This window comes from Sapajus apella, unplaced genomic scaffold (assembly GCF_009761245.1).
Source record: "Sapajus apella isolate SASKATOON/1434 unplaced genomic scaffold, GSC_monkey_1.0 scaffold234, whole genome shotgun sequence".
Classification (NCBI taxonomy): domain Eukaryota; kingdom Metazoa; phylum Chordata; class Mammalia; order Primates; family Cebidae; genus Sapajus; species Sapajus apella.
Genome location: NW_022437174.1, coordinates 196,553 through 210,852, shown reverse-complemented (window position 1 = coordinate 210,852; position 14,300 = coordinate 196,553). Strand labels below are relative to the sequence as shown.

The window sequence follows — 14,300 nt, the reverse complement described above, 5'->3', positions numbered from 1 at the left end:
GTTCTCGGTGTTAGGGCTGGGGGGGGCGGTGAGGGGGCGGGTCTGGGGGGGGGGGGGGCGGTGGGGGGGTCCGGGCCCCGGGGGGGGGGGGCAGAGAGGTGGTCAGGACCCTGCCGACAGCTTCACCAGCTTGAGTTGGGTTTCTGTTTCTGGGAGCCCAGAGTCCTGCCTGATCACCCCCAACCCCAGCACAGGACATGCCCCACCTGGGTGCAGACGGCTCCTCCACTCTAGAGGAGGCCGGGGCGGGGCTGACACCCCGATTCTGACTGCAGAATGAAGGCCACCGGGGTGGTGACTGTTCATTCCTCGTCCCCAGGTCCTACAGACTCAGGGTGGAAGGAAGAACTCGGAAGCCCCTCCCCCAGGGCCCAGGGCACAGAGGCTCACAGGCAGGAAGGGTCACGTGGTCTTGGGGGTGGGAGAGGGTGGTTTGGGAAGGGCTGTTGCTGGGAGTCAGGAGGTCGGGCTCAGGGACCCCGGGGGTGAGGACTCTACCTCCCAACAGAACAGGCGCAGAGGACGAGTCAGAACTAAAAAAAATATTTCATTTCATTCTGAATAAAAAACAGAACAGACAGAACTCTTGGATATCCTGAAAACAATGTCATCGCTACAGCAAAATTTCACAGAAATCATCGCAGAGTGGGGACAAGGCCAGGCCCTGACCCGCCGTGAAGCTGCCCCTCCGCGGTGGGCCTGGCACGGGGGCCCCGTGGGCCAGGAGGGGCAGGCATGGTGGTGGCTGAGACCCACTGACCAGCCCTGCCGGGTCCTTCAGGACCAAGCTCTAAGCCCAGGCCCCAGCAGCTGCCCCGGGCCTCCCACTGGGGCTGGGAGAGGCTGCCCATCCTCACGACGCCCCTACCCCTGGGTGAGGGGCCTTCCTGCTGCGGGCGCTCCACATGCCCCTCTTGGAATGGTAGTGGTGGAAGAAGTTCCGCAGACGTAGCCGCTCCACCTCCAGCCCTGCCTGCAGGACCCTGTGAAGGGGAGAGAGGTGGTCAGGACCCTGGGCTGGCGGCGGGGGGCAGAGAGGTGGTCAGCACCCGGGGGCAGAGAGGTGGTCAGGATCCTGGGGTTCGGGGCCAGAGAGGTGGTCAGCACCCTGGTCTGGAGGCAGGGGGTGTCAGGGCTGCCTCAAGCCTGCAGGACCCCAGTGGGAGGATGGGGGAACTCAGGGCCGCTACAGGGCCACAGGATCGGGGGCAGAGCTGGTTCAGGGATGTCCCTGAGCTTGCAGGACCCTGAGAGTGGGAAAGGGTTTCAGGAGTGAAGACGGTGGAGGGTCTCTCTAGGCCTACAGGATACCGGGAAGAGGAGGAAGGGCAGAGTTCTCAACAGGTGGGGGCCCACGGGGGCGCGCAGGGCCCACTCCACGTCCACTCCCCTCCCCCACTCAGAGGTCCTGGCGTCTCCTCTGTCTCCCTGAGCAGTGGGGAGGCCGTCACCTGTCCAGGAGCTCCCAGTCTTCGCCCCCCCACTGGTCTCGGAACTCCTCAGTGTTCATGCCTCCAACCCGGTCAAAGTCCGACTTGTAGATCCCAAAAAGGCCAAAGCCATTCACCTCCCAGTAACCTGGGGCGGGGAGGGTGAGAGGGGTGCCCTTCAGACCAGGTCCTGCAAGGCTTCCCCTGCAAAGGGCCTGTAGGAGACCTCGGAAGGGGCTCAGGAGCAGGGTCCCGTCACCACCGGGGCTTCCAGGAGTCTGTCCACTGGTGCTAGGTCATGACCCTGGACCGCCGAGCCTAAGTGTGGGATACTGGAGGTTCCTGGGGACCCACTGTGGCGCTGGGTGTGCGGGTGCCCTGAGCCCTACTGAGGGCACCTATGGACTCACAGGCCTCCCCTGGGGATTGAGAGAGGCCCAAAGTTCCAGGACTTGCCCCTGGCGGTTGGTGGGAACCCTGGCATCACAGGGTGGGGCACTTGGGGCCTCACCGTGGGGGTCCCGGGGCGAGCTCCCACAGCCCAGGCGCATGACCACCGGCGCGAAGGCCAGCCTGCCCTCCACACAGTGCTTGCGGATGGCGTCCAGGATGTTGGGTGGGAAGTGGATGTGGAGGTCGCAGAGAAACACGATGCTGCTGGCGTCCTGGGGGTGCGGGAGGTCTGAGCCCGGCCCTCTTCTCCCGAGGGCGCGCTCCTCCCCGGCCCCCCACCCCAGCCGGCCTTCGGACCTCCACCGCGTCCACTCCTGCCTGCAGCCCCGCGGAGCGCTCGAAGTTTCCAGTGCGTCTCAGATACTGGTACCTGGAGAGGAGGAGTCACAGGCAGGGTCTCTGGGGTGGGGTCAGGAAAACCCACCTCCGGGGGGAGGAAAAGCGCGCCATTACCGGGGCAGGCGCGCCGCGCGCAGAGCCCGCTCCACGTCCATGTCCTCGCTCTCGAAATCCACCAGGACGACGCTGAAGCGCGAGTCCCCGGTGCGCGCGTGCAGCGCGGCCATGTCCGCCAGGAACTGCGCCACCCACCGTGCCTGATTTTTCACTGGAGGAGAAATGGGGGGTCGGGGGGAAGCTGAGCCTTCCTGGTCATTAGGGTCACATTCTTCCCGTGGGGTCTCCTGGAAACCACAGCCCGCCCTGCGCACCTGGCACGATGAAGTGGACCATCACGTCCTGGCGCCAGGCCAGGCGCAGCGGCCGGCAGAGCTCCGGGCGGCCGTCGGGGCGCACGGAGGCGGCAGGAGCGGGCTCGGGACTTTCTCCGTCTGCATCCCCCACGCGTGCTCCCGGCAGCCGCAGGAAGACGTACTCGGACAGTCGCAGGCGGCGGCCCCCGCGCTCCTGCAGCTCCAGCTCCAGCAGGAAGCGGCTCCCTCGCGCCGAGTCCCGGCGCTTCTCCACGTTCACGATGCGCAGAAGCGCGAAGTGCCTGCAAGGCGCGGTGGTCAGTTCGCGTAAGAGGGCTTCGAGTCTGCACCCCAGGCCCAACCCTGGGCCGCCCTGGCCACAGAAACAGCTAACTTGGGGTGGGGGAGGCCGCGAGCTCCTGGGCACAGCTCCTGCCCCTCCAGGCAGGCGCAGCAGGCAGGTCCACCTTCCAGCCACCCTCTCCTGGGGCGGGGCAAGCCTGGGGCACCGGGGCAAGTCTGGGGCACCTAGTCCCGTCCCTGACTCCCAGCAGGCCTCCTGGCCACCACTCACGTCCCAGGTGACCTTTATGACATGCCTGCCTGTCCAGTTACCCCCTTGCTCAGAAACCTTCAGGAGTTTGCCACCACCCGTGGGACCAGGTTCCAAACGCTTCTGCAGCATTCTAGGACCTTGAGCAGTTTCTAACCTGCGGCCTTCAATCCCCTCCTCCTACTGGGGTAGCAGATTCCTCCTCAGGCACAGCCACTGTCCCCTCGCCTTTGTCCTTCAGTGTCCTCAAGCTGGGATGTTTGTCCCAGCCTTCCTAGACCCTCCTCTTTGAGGCCCTGGGTCACCTCTTCTGAGAAGCCCCCCTTGCCTTCACAGCACCCCTTTCCCCAGGCAGCAGCTCCGGGCGGATCCTAACCCCTGCGTGGAGGAGGCTGCCGCACTGCCCAAGCCGTTTCTGGCCCCCTCCTCTTCATTCCTGCCCCACCGAGAACCTCACTTTCCCTCCACTCTGCTCTCCTAATCTGGAGAAAACAGAACTCTGCCCTAGACTAAGGTTCCTCTTCAGTCGGCCTCATGGCCTCCCTCAGCAGTCAGTGCCCTTCACAAGGGCGCCGACCTGTGTGACCGGTAAGGGATCCAGACGCCTCCCTCCAACTCCTGTCCTTCCCACGACCCCCTGCCCCAAACGTTCTTGGTATCTACAGGTTGCTCCACACCCACGTGGGCAAAGGTGGGGCCGAAACCATCACCACACCACGAGTCCCCCCTGGGATGATGAGCTGCTCTCAGGAAGCTGAGGCCTTGCACAGGTAGGCGTGCCCTCACAGCCAACTAGAATCCAGTGCCCACCCCCCAGGGCTCCAGGCTGTCAGCCACCACCTGTCTGCACCCAAACCAGGCCGACTCCTGCCTGCCCACAATCTTCCATCACACACAAGAGAAAGTCCCGTGAGGCTCTGTCTCCATCCTCTGCCCCTGCCTTTGCCCATCCTCACTGTGCGGCTCCCACTTCGCCTTCAAGGCTGGCACAAGAGACACTGCCCCTTCTTGTAGGTCCACAGCACCTCCCCAAAGCAAAATTAGGCTCCCGACTCCCGCCCCACAGCCCGCATGGAGTGCAGACAGCACTAGATTCCTGGGGAGATGAGAGGGGCCCATGGGGCAGAGGCCCTGCACCCTCCGCTGCAGTCAGGCCCTGAGCGCCTGGGAACACTCCCGGCACTGCCAGCGGAGAGGAGGAGGGGTCTGGGGCCCCAATGAGGCCGTCTGTCCAGCAACTGAGACTGAGCTGATCTCTGCAGCTTGGACTCATCATCCCTGTGCCCAGGTTCAGGGTGACAGAAGTGAGGCTTACAGGTACAAGGATGGGACCTCAGCCCTGGGTAGGGCTCCAGGAAGGTCCCTGACAAGTGCCCTGGGCAGTCAGGAAAGCCGGGGAGAAGAGGAGATGCTGGGGCTTCCCTGGGGTGGGGGGTGGCGCATCAGACCCAGGCTGGGACACCATTGAGCCCTGGGGAAGGTCTGAGGGGCCCACCCAGGCCAGGCCCTCCTCTCCGCGGCCGTCCCCGCCCCCTATACCCGCCGTGGCGCGCGTTGAGCCGCTCCATGTACTGGGCCACCACGTCCACGGCCTCCGCCTCCGGCAGCTGCAGGTTCCCCGACACATTGCACCGCAAGTCGTTCCAGTCGGAGCGCAGCAGCTCGAAGTCCACGGCGCCCACGCTGAACGTGCGCTGCCAGTCGATGGCGTCCTCACGCCAGCGTCCGAGCGCAGGGCCCGCAGCCTCCTCGCTGTCCTCCGACGCGGCCTCGTCGCCGGGGGCCCCATCGTCCTCCCCCTCCTCCTCCTCTTCGCCCTCCCCTGGCAGCTGTGGCCCCGACACCTGGGACAAGCTCAGGAAGGAGGTCACGGGCCGTGCTTCGGAGGACGAGTTCGAGTCCACCGTGGGCGCCGCAGGTCCCAGCGTGCGCGCCTGGCTCTCCCGGCCCCCAGGGGTGGCCTGCGCCCGGGCTGGAGGCCGCAGCTTTGTGACCTGGGGGCCGCCGGTCCTGCGGCCGTGGGGCCGTGGGGGGCGCGGCGGCGCCCGCAGCTGCACTCTGGGCAGAGGCCGGGGATGCAGGAAGACGCCGGGGAAGGGCGGCCAGGGCGCGCGCGGCGCGGGGGCCCTGGGGGAGGCCCGCTGTCCCGGCCGCACCCTGGTCACGTACACCTTCCCGGGTGTCCGGGGCGGCTGCTCCGCGGCGGGGCGCGGGGGCGGAGCTCGGCCCAAGAAGAGCGGCAGGGGACGGGCGGCCCAACTCAGGGCCCTGGAGCGCCTGGCGGTCCTGTCGTCCCGGGGGCCGGGAGGGGTCGGCGGGGCGGGGACCGGGGGGCTGCTCCTGGGGGGGGGCCGCCTCCGTGGGCTCCAGGCGGTCCAGCGGCTCCCCCTCGTCCTCGTCGTCCAGGAAGTCTGCGGGAAACGCGGGTTAGATGCTCCGCGCACGGTGGGTGCGGGCCGGGGGCGCTGGGGACCCTCACCGTCGGGGCTGAGGAAGAGGAAGGCTCGGCGCTGCACCTCCTCCTCTTCGTCGCCGTCGCCCTCCTCCTTGTCCATCTTCATGTATTTGTAAAACCCAAACCTGCGGCGGGGCGGGCATCAGAGCCGAGCCCCTCCCCACCCGCCCACCCCCGCCCACTCCCGCTCCCCGCCCGCTCCCACCTCTCCAGGTACAGCGGAGACTCGCGGTAGAAGCACTTGTTGTCGGTCTCCATGTGCGTGAGGCGGGTGTAGTCGTTGGGGTACACGAAGGACAGGTACACCTGGGGTGGGGGTGGGGGACGGGGCTCAGGGCGGCCCGGCGGGGTGCGGGTCCTCAGAGCGGGCCTCCCACGGGGCTGGAGGAGGCTGCATGGAGTCCCCGACGGACGGGATGGGGTCCCCAGCCGCACTCACAAATTGCAGCCCCTGGTATCTGGCGATGGGGAAGTCCTTGACCACGTAGGTGGGGGCGTAGGCGCAGGGCTCCAGCACGTCCTCCAGGCTCGAGGGCTCCACGCGCGGCGCTGCAGGAGGGGCGGTCACAGGGGGGCTGGGCAGGCACCCCCCCCACCCTGCGCGGGCCCCCTCTCACTCAGGAAGAAGGTGTCCCTGGGGTCTGGCCGCAGCATGTCTGCGCTGGTCTCCTCCTGCAGCGGACGCCCCCCCACGTGGCTGGCTGGAGACTGGGGGACGTGGGCCACGTGGTCCATCTTCAGGGCTGTCTCATCTGGGGGCAGAGGAGTTCCCAGGAGTGCTCGGACCCCCTCCTCCGCTCTTCCCGCTCACAGCCAGAGCCCATCCCGGGAGGCCGCACCCCCCCAGAGGCGGCTGCCACACCTGTGTACAGGGAGATGTGAGCAGAGCCGATGACCTCGAACTTCAGGCCCGGCAGGAAAGCTCGCCACTGCGGGGCAGAGAGGGTGCAGGTCGGGAACGGCCTGGCTGGGTCCAGGGAGGAAAGGGTCTGCCCTGGCTGGGGGGTGGGGGGGACTCGTAGGACTAATCCCTTAAAGGAGGCAGGAGGGGAGATGGCAGAGGGGTCCTGGGGTTCCAGGAAGGGGAAGCAGGGAAGCTGGGGAAGGAGGCCCAGAAAGCTGAGGGGCCCCAGGGGCAGGGCCAGACCCCCCATGCTCCCTTCCTCGCTTGCCTCCTCCCTCCTTCCCTCCCTCCCTGAGACCCTCTGGGCCTCAGGTTGTGACTTCCAACACCACGCACTCCCAGAGAGGTCACTGCCGGCCTCTAAGGCCCAGGCCTGGTGCCCCCTCCACTAGACCTCTCTGCCCCCCCACCAAGTTGGGGCTCCAGGGGCTGTTCTCACCTCATCCTGGGGCCTCCACAGACCCCCCCAAACCCCTGTCTCCAGCTTGGGCCCTCTGCCCAACTGAGCTGGGGTAAAACACGCCCCGTACACACAGACACAGGCAATGTGGTGCAGCCCCCCACACCCACGAGGCTTCAGGCTCTGCCTTGTGGTGTCACCCCTTCCCCCTCCCCCATCCATCCCGGCCACCTCCCTGGGTTCAAGGACCAAAGGCCACAGTAAAAATCCTTCCCCCAGGCTCTCTCATTCTGCGGCCAGGGTTGTTTCCTGGAATGCAAATCCAATGGCCTCATTCTCAGGACAAAGCCCTGTCTGTCCAGAGCGCCCAGGCCCCGCCTGCCCTGGCCACCAGATCCCTCCTAGTCCCCAGGACGTGGCTCCTCTGCTGGGTCCTTCCTTCGCTGTTCTCATGGTCGGGAATTCACCTGCTGTGCACCGCAGCCCAAATTCTCTGCCCCCACATCTCTATTGAACGCCTGCGTCCCCTCAAGACTCTACTCAAGGGTGACTCCTCAGGGCAGCGCACGAGCCCCCCGGAGGGCAGAGCAGACCCTCCTCAGGCTCCCGGCCCTGACCATCTGCTTTGTCATCTTTGGGATGGGGACCCTACTGCAGTTGTCCTGCAGGGAGGTGGTGGGAATGGAGCCTCCAGAAGCTTCTGCGGGGTGGGGGGAGTGGGAGGCCACACTCACGCCCACTTCCACGTGGTCCGAGCCACGGTCGTCCTGCTTGTGCAGCAACTCAAAGTAGTACCTCCGGGAGGTCATGAGCCTGGGGACGTGAGGAGAAGGGGCTGAGCCCACCATGTCCAGGAAGTGGGGGGGGAGCCGGGAAGGGGGGGAGGGGGGGAGCCAGGGAAGGGGGGAGCCAGGGAAGGGGGGAGCCAGGAAAGAGGGGGAGCCAGGAAAGGGGGGGAGCCAGGGAAGGGGGGAGCCAGGGAAATGGGGAGCCAGGGAAGGGGTGGGGAGCTCCCACACCCCTCAGGGCTAGTCCTCAGGAGGATGGCAGCTGGGCTGGGAGGGTCCTTGTGCAGCATGTGTGCAAGTGTGCGCAGGATAAGGAGACAGTGGGCAGCCCCTCCCACGAGCACATGCACCCCCGTCACTCACCGCCTGGGCTTGGACACCTGGGAGCTGAACTTGGTGAATTCCCCGGGCGCCGTCCACTCAGAGCCAGTCTAGAGGGTGACAGAGCAGGGGTGGTGGGGGGCTCACTCTCTCCTTGGGGACACCAGACCCATCTGGTCCTCCTTCCCAAGAGGCTGGAAGGACAGGTGACTGAGCTGCAGGAGGCCCAGGAAGACGACGGGGCTGGGGTGGGGGTACCTTGCCCACGAAGGCCACCAGCTGGGCAGCAGCTGGACTCTCGTCCAGGCTCAGCCAGAACTCCGAGTTGTCATCTGAGGCCACAGAAAACTGGACGTCTCCTAGTCCACAAGACTAGCCTCAGTGGGGTGGGGCCTCATGACACCACCCCCTCCCAGGGCGTCCTCACCCCCGTACCATCCCTCGCTGGGTGGATGAAACCAAAAATACGGAGTCCATAGTTCTTCCACTTGGGGGACACGGCCAGCTTCTTCACGGTGGTGCGGGTCTTGGGGGGAGCAGTGACCGTTACTGTTGAAGCCCCCCACTCTCCCTGCCCACCCTGCACCCCCAACCCCGGCACTCACATGAGGGAACAGCGGGAAGTGCAGGTTCCTCCTCAGGTGGCCCACGGCGCCCCCACACCAGTCCTCAAACACGTGCAGGTTCACCTGCCCCTTGTACTGGGGACGGGAGGGCCTCACCCACTGCACGGCCCGCCGCCCCCAGTCCCCGCCCTGCCTCCCAGCCCACGGCAGGCCAAGCAAGCTCACCTCCTCCCGCCATGGGGGTGTCTGATGGGTGAAGTTCAGTGGCAGCCTCCTGGCCCCCCCAGGAAATAGCATGTTTGGGTCCCGACCTTCGGGCTGCAAGAGAGAAAAGGCAGCAGGGTCAGGGCTCAAAGAGCAGGGAAGGGGTCACACACCCCAAGCCGGACCTTCACAAGGACGCCTTTCAACTGTAGCCACACGGCCCTAGATGCCTGAGAGCCTACAGCCATGCAAAGCCTGAAGCATGGTGCCTGGCACACACTCAGACGCCCTGGTCACTCCAGCCCAGGAAGGTGCTCGGCGGCCCCGCACACTGCCCACCAGCACATTTATGCACCTGCTGCAGCCCCGAGACAGCTTCAGGCAGGATGCCTGGTGCTGGAGCACACACAGACGAGCCGTGACGCGTCCACCACCCACGTGTCCTGTGTCTTCTGTCCCCCCCCCCCGCTGCACCCTCCAGAATGGACAGGTTCTCCCACGTGTCCTGTGTCTTCTGCCCCCCCCACCCCCGCTGCACCCTCCAGAATGGACAGATTCTCAAGCCACCAACACACGAGTGGCTTTGGGGTCTTGTGATCTTATGCACACCCGTTCTTCCCAAGGCCCTGCTCACCGCCTGCTCCTCTTCACGGCTCTCGCTGGAGTCCTCCGCCCTCTGTGTGGATGGCACAGCGTGGACGCCCCGGCCGTCGGTCACACTGGTCAGCTTCTCACCGTCTGCAGGCGGCACATGAGGTCTGTCTGGGGCCTAGGCTCTCTCCAAGGCCATTCCACCTGCTGCTGGGGTCAGCGGGGCAGGGACCCACATGGCTGGAGCAGGACAGGGAGGTGGTGTCCGCGCTAAAGCCTGTCTTCCCATCTGCTTCCTCTGCCACGGGATGACCCACCCCACAGCGAGGCAGCTTCTTCTACACCTCGCCTCTGGTGGGGCGGCCTGGCCTAAGCCTTCCACCAGGCTTTTCCCATCCTGCAGCTGGTGTGAGGGAGGAAAGCCGGGTGCACCAGCTGGCGTGTGTAGGCACCCACATGCACTCCCATCTGGCCCTTCTTGTCGAGCGGGTCTGCCTCCAGGAAGACCCCAGGCCTGCCCTGCACCCTCAGCCTTTCTGTGTGCCGGAGTGTCCACGTCTGCCTCCCTTACCAGGACTGGGAACTCATGCTTAGTGCCAGACACTGTGAAAAGGAAAGCCAGCACTGCCTCTCCGGAAGGATCTGAGCTTTCCAAGTCTGGACTGAGGGACACGCATGGATGCTGAAGCCCAGGCGTGGCCCTGGGTTGAGTGTCCTTGAGCAGGAGGGGCAGAACTGGGGTGAAGCAAAGCCTCCCTTTAGATGCCCAGGTCCCCCTGCGGCCCTCAGCTTAGGGAGGTCCAGGAGGTGGAGAGGGCTGGAGCACAGAGGCCTGCCCAGGCTCCAGTGGGGACGCTGTGGAGAGGTCCACAGGCAGCAGACCTGGGAAGGGTCTGTCTCTCCCAGGCACTGTCGGGCTCCTTTGCTCGTGGCCCTGGCCTCAGGCGCAGCAAGTGGTACAGGTGTTGTGGGCAGAGCTGGCCTGGCCTCAAGGGGTCCTTGGAAGAGGGGTTCCTCTGCCTCTGCCCTGCTAAGTTGGGCTTAGGCCCCTGGCTGCTGAGAAAACCAGAGGCACCTGAGGGGGCGGGGGGGGGCTGGTTTTGTTCGGTGTCACTGGGTCAGCTGTGGACCCTGCCCTGTCTGCTGACAGCTGGGTTGGGGCTTTTAGGGATTCAGCCGAATTGGGGGTCTCTTGAGGGTGTGGCAGCCGTGAGGTATGTGGGTTGGGACTAGAACCAGACCCTTGGCCTGTGTGGGGCCGGCTATCCCAGCACAGGAAAACACAGAGAGGCTCTGGCAGGTAGAATGGCTCAGGTGTCCCCAGCCAGTGTCACCGTTCTGCCCTTACAGCACACCCCGTCCCTGGAGAGGCTCAGAGGCAGCCAGCTGGGGTCTCTCTCACTCTGGGGACGGTACTTCCCTCCCTCCTTTGGGAGGGGGCAATCTGCCCCTCCTTCCCCCCGCCCACCCCAGGCTTTCACGTGCACCTTCCTGTCTGGAATCCTCTTTCCCCCAAAGGTGTGTGTCAAAGATCACCATCTCCAAGAGGCCCTCCCCCGCTGGCCCACGCGGACGATCTGCTTTGTTTGTGGGTTGGGAGAGCTTACCCCAGGCTCCCCAGGCTGGGCCCATCCCCACACCTGGATCCCCAGAACCGTGGCACAGTTCACTGAGGGCACCCCCACCAGGAAGCGTCCCAGCTGCACTGGCCACTTCGCCGTGCCCCGGCCCCGGTCCCCAGCACGCGGGGGAAACTGAGGCCCTGCTCAGCGGGCAGGTGGTAGAGGCCAGGCCTGAGAAGGCCTCTCGGGAGACTCAGCAGGGTCGGGGGCAGGGCCTCCCCGGGAGCCCACCGTTAGCCCCCTCACGGCCGGATCCAGGCCAGAGCCCGGAGTCAGGGACCCTCCCAGAGGGTCGCGCGCGTCACCGCCGACGTCATCGGGCGTCCGGGCCGAGCCGAGCCGCGCCCCCTCCCCCCAAATCGCAGAGGTGGGGACGGCGGGCGGGGGCTCCGGGCGGGTCAGGCCCAGCCGGGACCCGCGCCGGGGGGAGACCCGGGCTCCGCCGCCCCCGCCGCCCGCGCCCCCCGCGCCCCCGCGCCCCCGCGCGTACCTCGCCCGTCGCCCAGGCGCTGGCGCAGCCCGCGGCCCTGGCGCACCAGGCCCAGGTGCAGGTAGGTGAGCCACGCGGCGCAGCTCAGCAGCAGCAGCAGCAGCAGCAGCTTCACCTGCTTGCGGAGCTTCTTCACCGGCAGCCACGGCATCGCGGCCGCCGCGCCCGACCCCGGCCCCGCTCAGCGGCGCCGCCGCAGCCCCCGGCCCCCGCCCGCCCCGCGCCGCATCCCCGGCCCGCCCCGCCGCGCTCAGCGCCCGCGGCCCCGCATGGTCCTTTGTCCGCCGCCCGCGGCCGCCGGGTGCGGCCGCGACCCCCAGGCTGCCTCGGCCGCGGGCCCCGGGTGGGCGGCGGGTGCGGCTCCTCGCGGTGCCCCCGGCCCGGCCCCGCCCGGCCGCTCCCGGCTCCGCGCTCCTGGGGCGGCGGCGGGACCGAGCAGCATCCGCGCCGCGGAGCTGCCCACCGCGAACCGGGCCCCGGCCGCGCGCGGAGCCAATCGGGCCGAGCCAGGCCGCGGGGAGCCAATGGCGGCGCGCGGGGCGGGGCGCGGGGTGCGGGCGGGGTGCGGGGCGCGCGCATCCACCTGGGCCACGGAGCGGCGCGCGGGGGGCGCGGGGCGCGGGGGAGGGGGAGGGGGACGGCCCGGCCGGGAGTCGGGGCAGCCTCCTGAAAACAGCGTGACCCGGACCGGAGCGGACGACACGGAGGAGGGAGAGAAGGGGAGCCGCGCGCTTGGGGCGGGGAATGGGGGAGACGGGGCGGGCGACAGAGGCTGGGGGGCCCCAAGCGCGGGCTTCAGCCGGGGGTCGGAGTCACTGAGGGATCTCAGGGCTGGACCCCCGGGGGCCGAGGCTGTCCCCGCGGTAGGAGGGGCCCAGCTGGCCGCCTCCACCCCGCGGAGCGCGGCCGGACCGTCTGTGCCTCTCGCCCGGGCCTTGTCCCACTGCCTGCAGGTTCTTCCCTGGTCCGCACCAACCCCTGCCAGTCCCCTCCGTCCCCCCCAGCACGCCCCCTGCGCAGCTGCCAGCACCACCCTTCCCTCCCGCCTCGTCTGTTCCGTTGTCTCCGGAGACACCCGGTGTCCAACAAACCACCCCCCTCCGTGCTGTCCAGCAACAGCGTCCCGTGGGTCAGGAGCTTGGGGCGCTCAGGACAGCTCCTCCCCGATCCCCGGGGTGCTGGGCTCCGGTGGGAGGACTTGACGGGCCGGGCGGCTCCGCGGGACAGGCCGGAGCCATCCAGAGGCCTCTGTGCGGTCTGGGGCACCCTCGGCTGGAATGGCGGGGCTCACCCGGGCTCCGGGGCACCTGCACGCCCAGCTGGCAGGGGAGGCCTCCCGGTGCAGCGCAGTGAAACATCTTGGAGTCACCCCTCCAGGTTTGCCACATGGTGTCGCGACCACCCAAATTTGTGGGTTGTGGGGATGTGGACCCCCCCTCACAATGGAAGACTCCCAGAAGTTGCCTTCTTATTTTAATTTAACCCTCGACTCCGCCCTCCATCCCCTCCATCCTCCTCTCCTAGCTTCAGAGCTTGGGAGCCAGTTGGTTACATCCGCTGTCCATAGCTGCCCTTAAACAGCTCCATATCTCCCCAGCCTTCCCCCAGTCCATCAACTCCTCATCTCCCACCTGCAGGCCACTTTCCATATTTACATTATCCGCATGTTCATTGAAATATAGTGCCCCACCCCTTTTGGAGACAAGGTCTCACTCTCTCCCAGGCTGGGGTGCAGCGGTGCAATCTCGGCTCACAGCAGCCTGGACCCCTCCAGGGCTCCAGCAACCCTCCCACCTCAGCTTCGTGAGGAGCTGGGACTGCAGGCACATGTCACCATGCCAGGCTAATTTTTTGTACTTTTTATAGACCCGGGGTCTCGCCATATGCCCCAGGCTGGCGTTGAACTCCTGGGCTCAAGCCATCCTCCCACTGTGGCCTTCTGAGGTGCTGGGTTCCAGGGAGAGCCCCTGAGCCCGGCCAATAGCGTTCTTATGTATCTCGTTCTGACTCTCCAAACCCCGTATTTTTTATGGGTGTCTGTCTTGCTGTGCATCTAATGCCTTCCCTCTTTTCACTGCCTGGCGCCCCATCCTAGGCGCATATAGCCAGCCAGCGGACACTACCTCGTATTCTAGTGTTCTGACCGGCCAGGGACTTACAGGACACAGTGAGTGAGACAGAAAAGAGCCCTTCTTTCATAGAGTTTATGTGTCACAAGGCAGGGACACACAAGTGGACACGTGGTGACGTTGTTAGTGGTGAGTTTATGTGTCACGAGGCGGGGACACACAAGTGGACACGTGGTGATGTTGCTAGTGGTGAGCTTATGTGTCACGAGCAGGACACACAAGTGGACACGTGGTGATGTTGCTAGTGGTGAGCTTATGTGTCACGAGGCAGGGACACACAAGTGGACACGTGGTGACGTTGCTAGTGGTGAGTTTATGTGTCACAAGGCAGGGACACACAAGTGGACACGTGGTGACGCTGCTAGTGGTGAGTTTATGTGTCACAAGGCAGGGACACACAAGTGGACAGGTGGTGACGTTGCTAGTGGTGAGTTTATGTGTCACGAGCAGGGACACACAAGTGGACACGTGGTGACGTTGCTAGTGGTGAGTTTATGTGTCACGAGCAGGGACACACAAGTGGACACGTGGTGACGTTGTTAGTGGTGAGTTTATGTGTCACGAGGCGGGGACACACAAGTGGACACGTGGTGACGTTGCTAGTGGTGAGCTTATGTGTCACGAGCAGGACACACAAGTGGACACGTGGTGACGTTGCTAGTGGTGAGTTTATGTGTCACGAGGCAGGGACACACAAGTGGA

At 66.1% G+C, this 14,300-nt stretch overlaps 1 protein-coding gene across 1 annotated transcript; it reads right to left on the bottom strand.

The window, feature by feature from the left end:
* Positions 1 to 527: 527 nt before the first annotated feature.
* On the bottom strand, positions 528 to 11,656 carry B4GALNT4 (beta-1,4-N-acetyl-galactosaminyltransferase 4). Its single transcript, XM_032271457.1, is given in 21 exon segments — positions 528 to 983; positions 1,452 to 1,578; positions 1,942 to 2,095; positions 2,181 to 2,253; positions 2,337 to 2,490; positions 2,594 to 2,877; positions 4,668 to 5,450; positions 5,452 to 5,539; positions 5,608 to 5,708; positions 5,789 to 5,889; positions 6,023 to 6,132; positions 6,201 to 6,335; positions 6,446 to 6,512; positions 7,622 to 7,700; positions 8,039 to 8,106; positions 8,255 to 8,355; positions 8,432 to 8,522; positions 8,602 to 8,697; positions 8,788 to 8,880; positions 9,401 to 9,504; positions 11,470 to 11,656. Coding segments are annotated over 21 exon segments (3,090 nt in total). The 5' UTR covers positions 11,621 to 11,656; the 3' UTR covers positions 528 to 853.
* Positions 11,657 to 14,300: the final 2,644 nt, after the last annotated feature.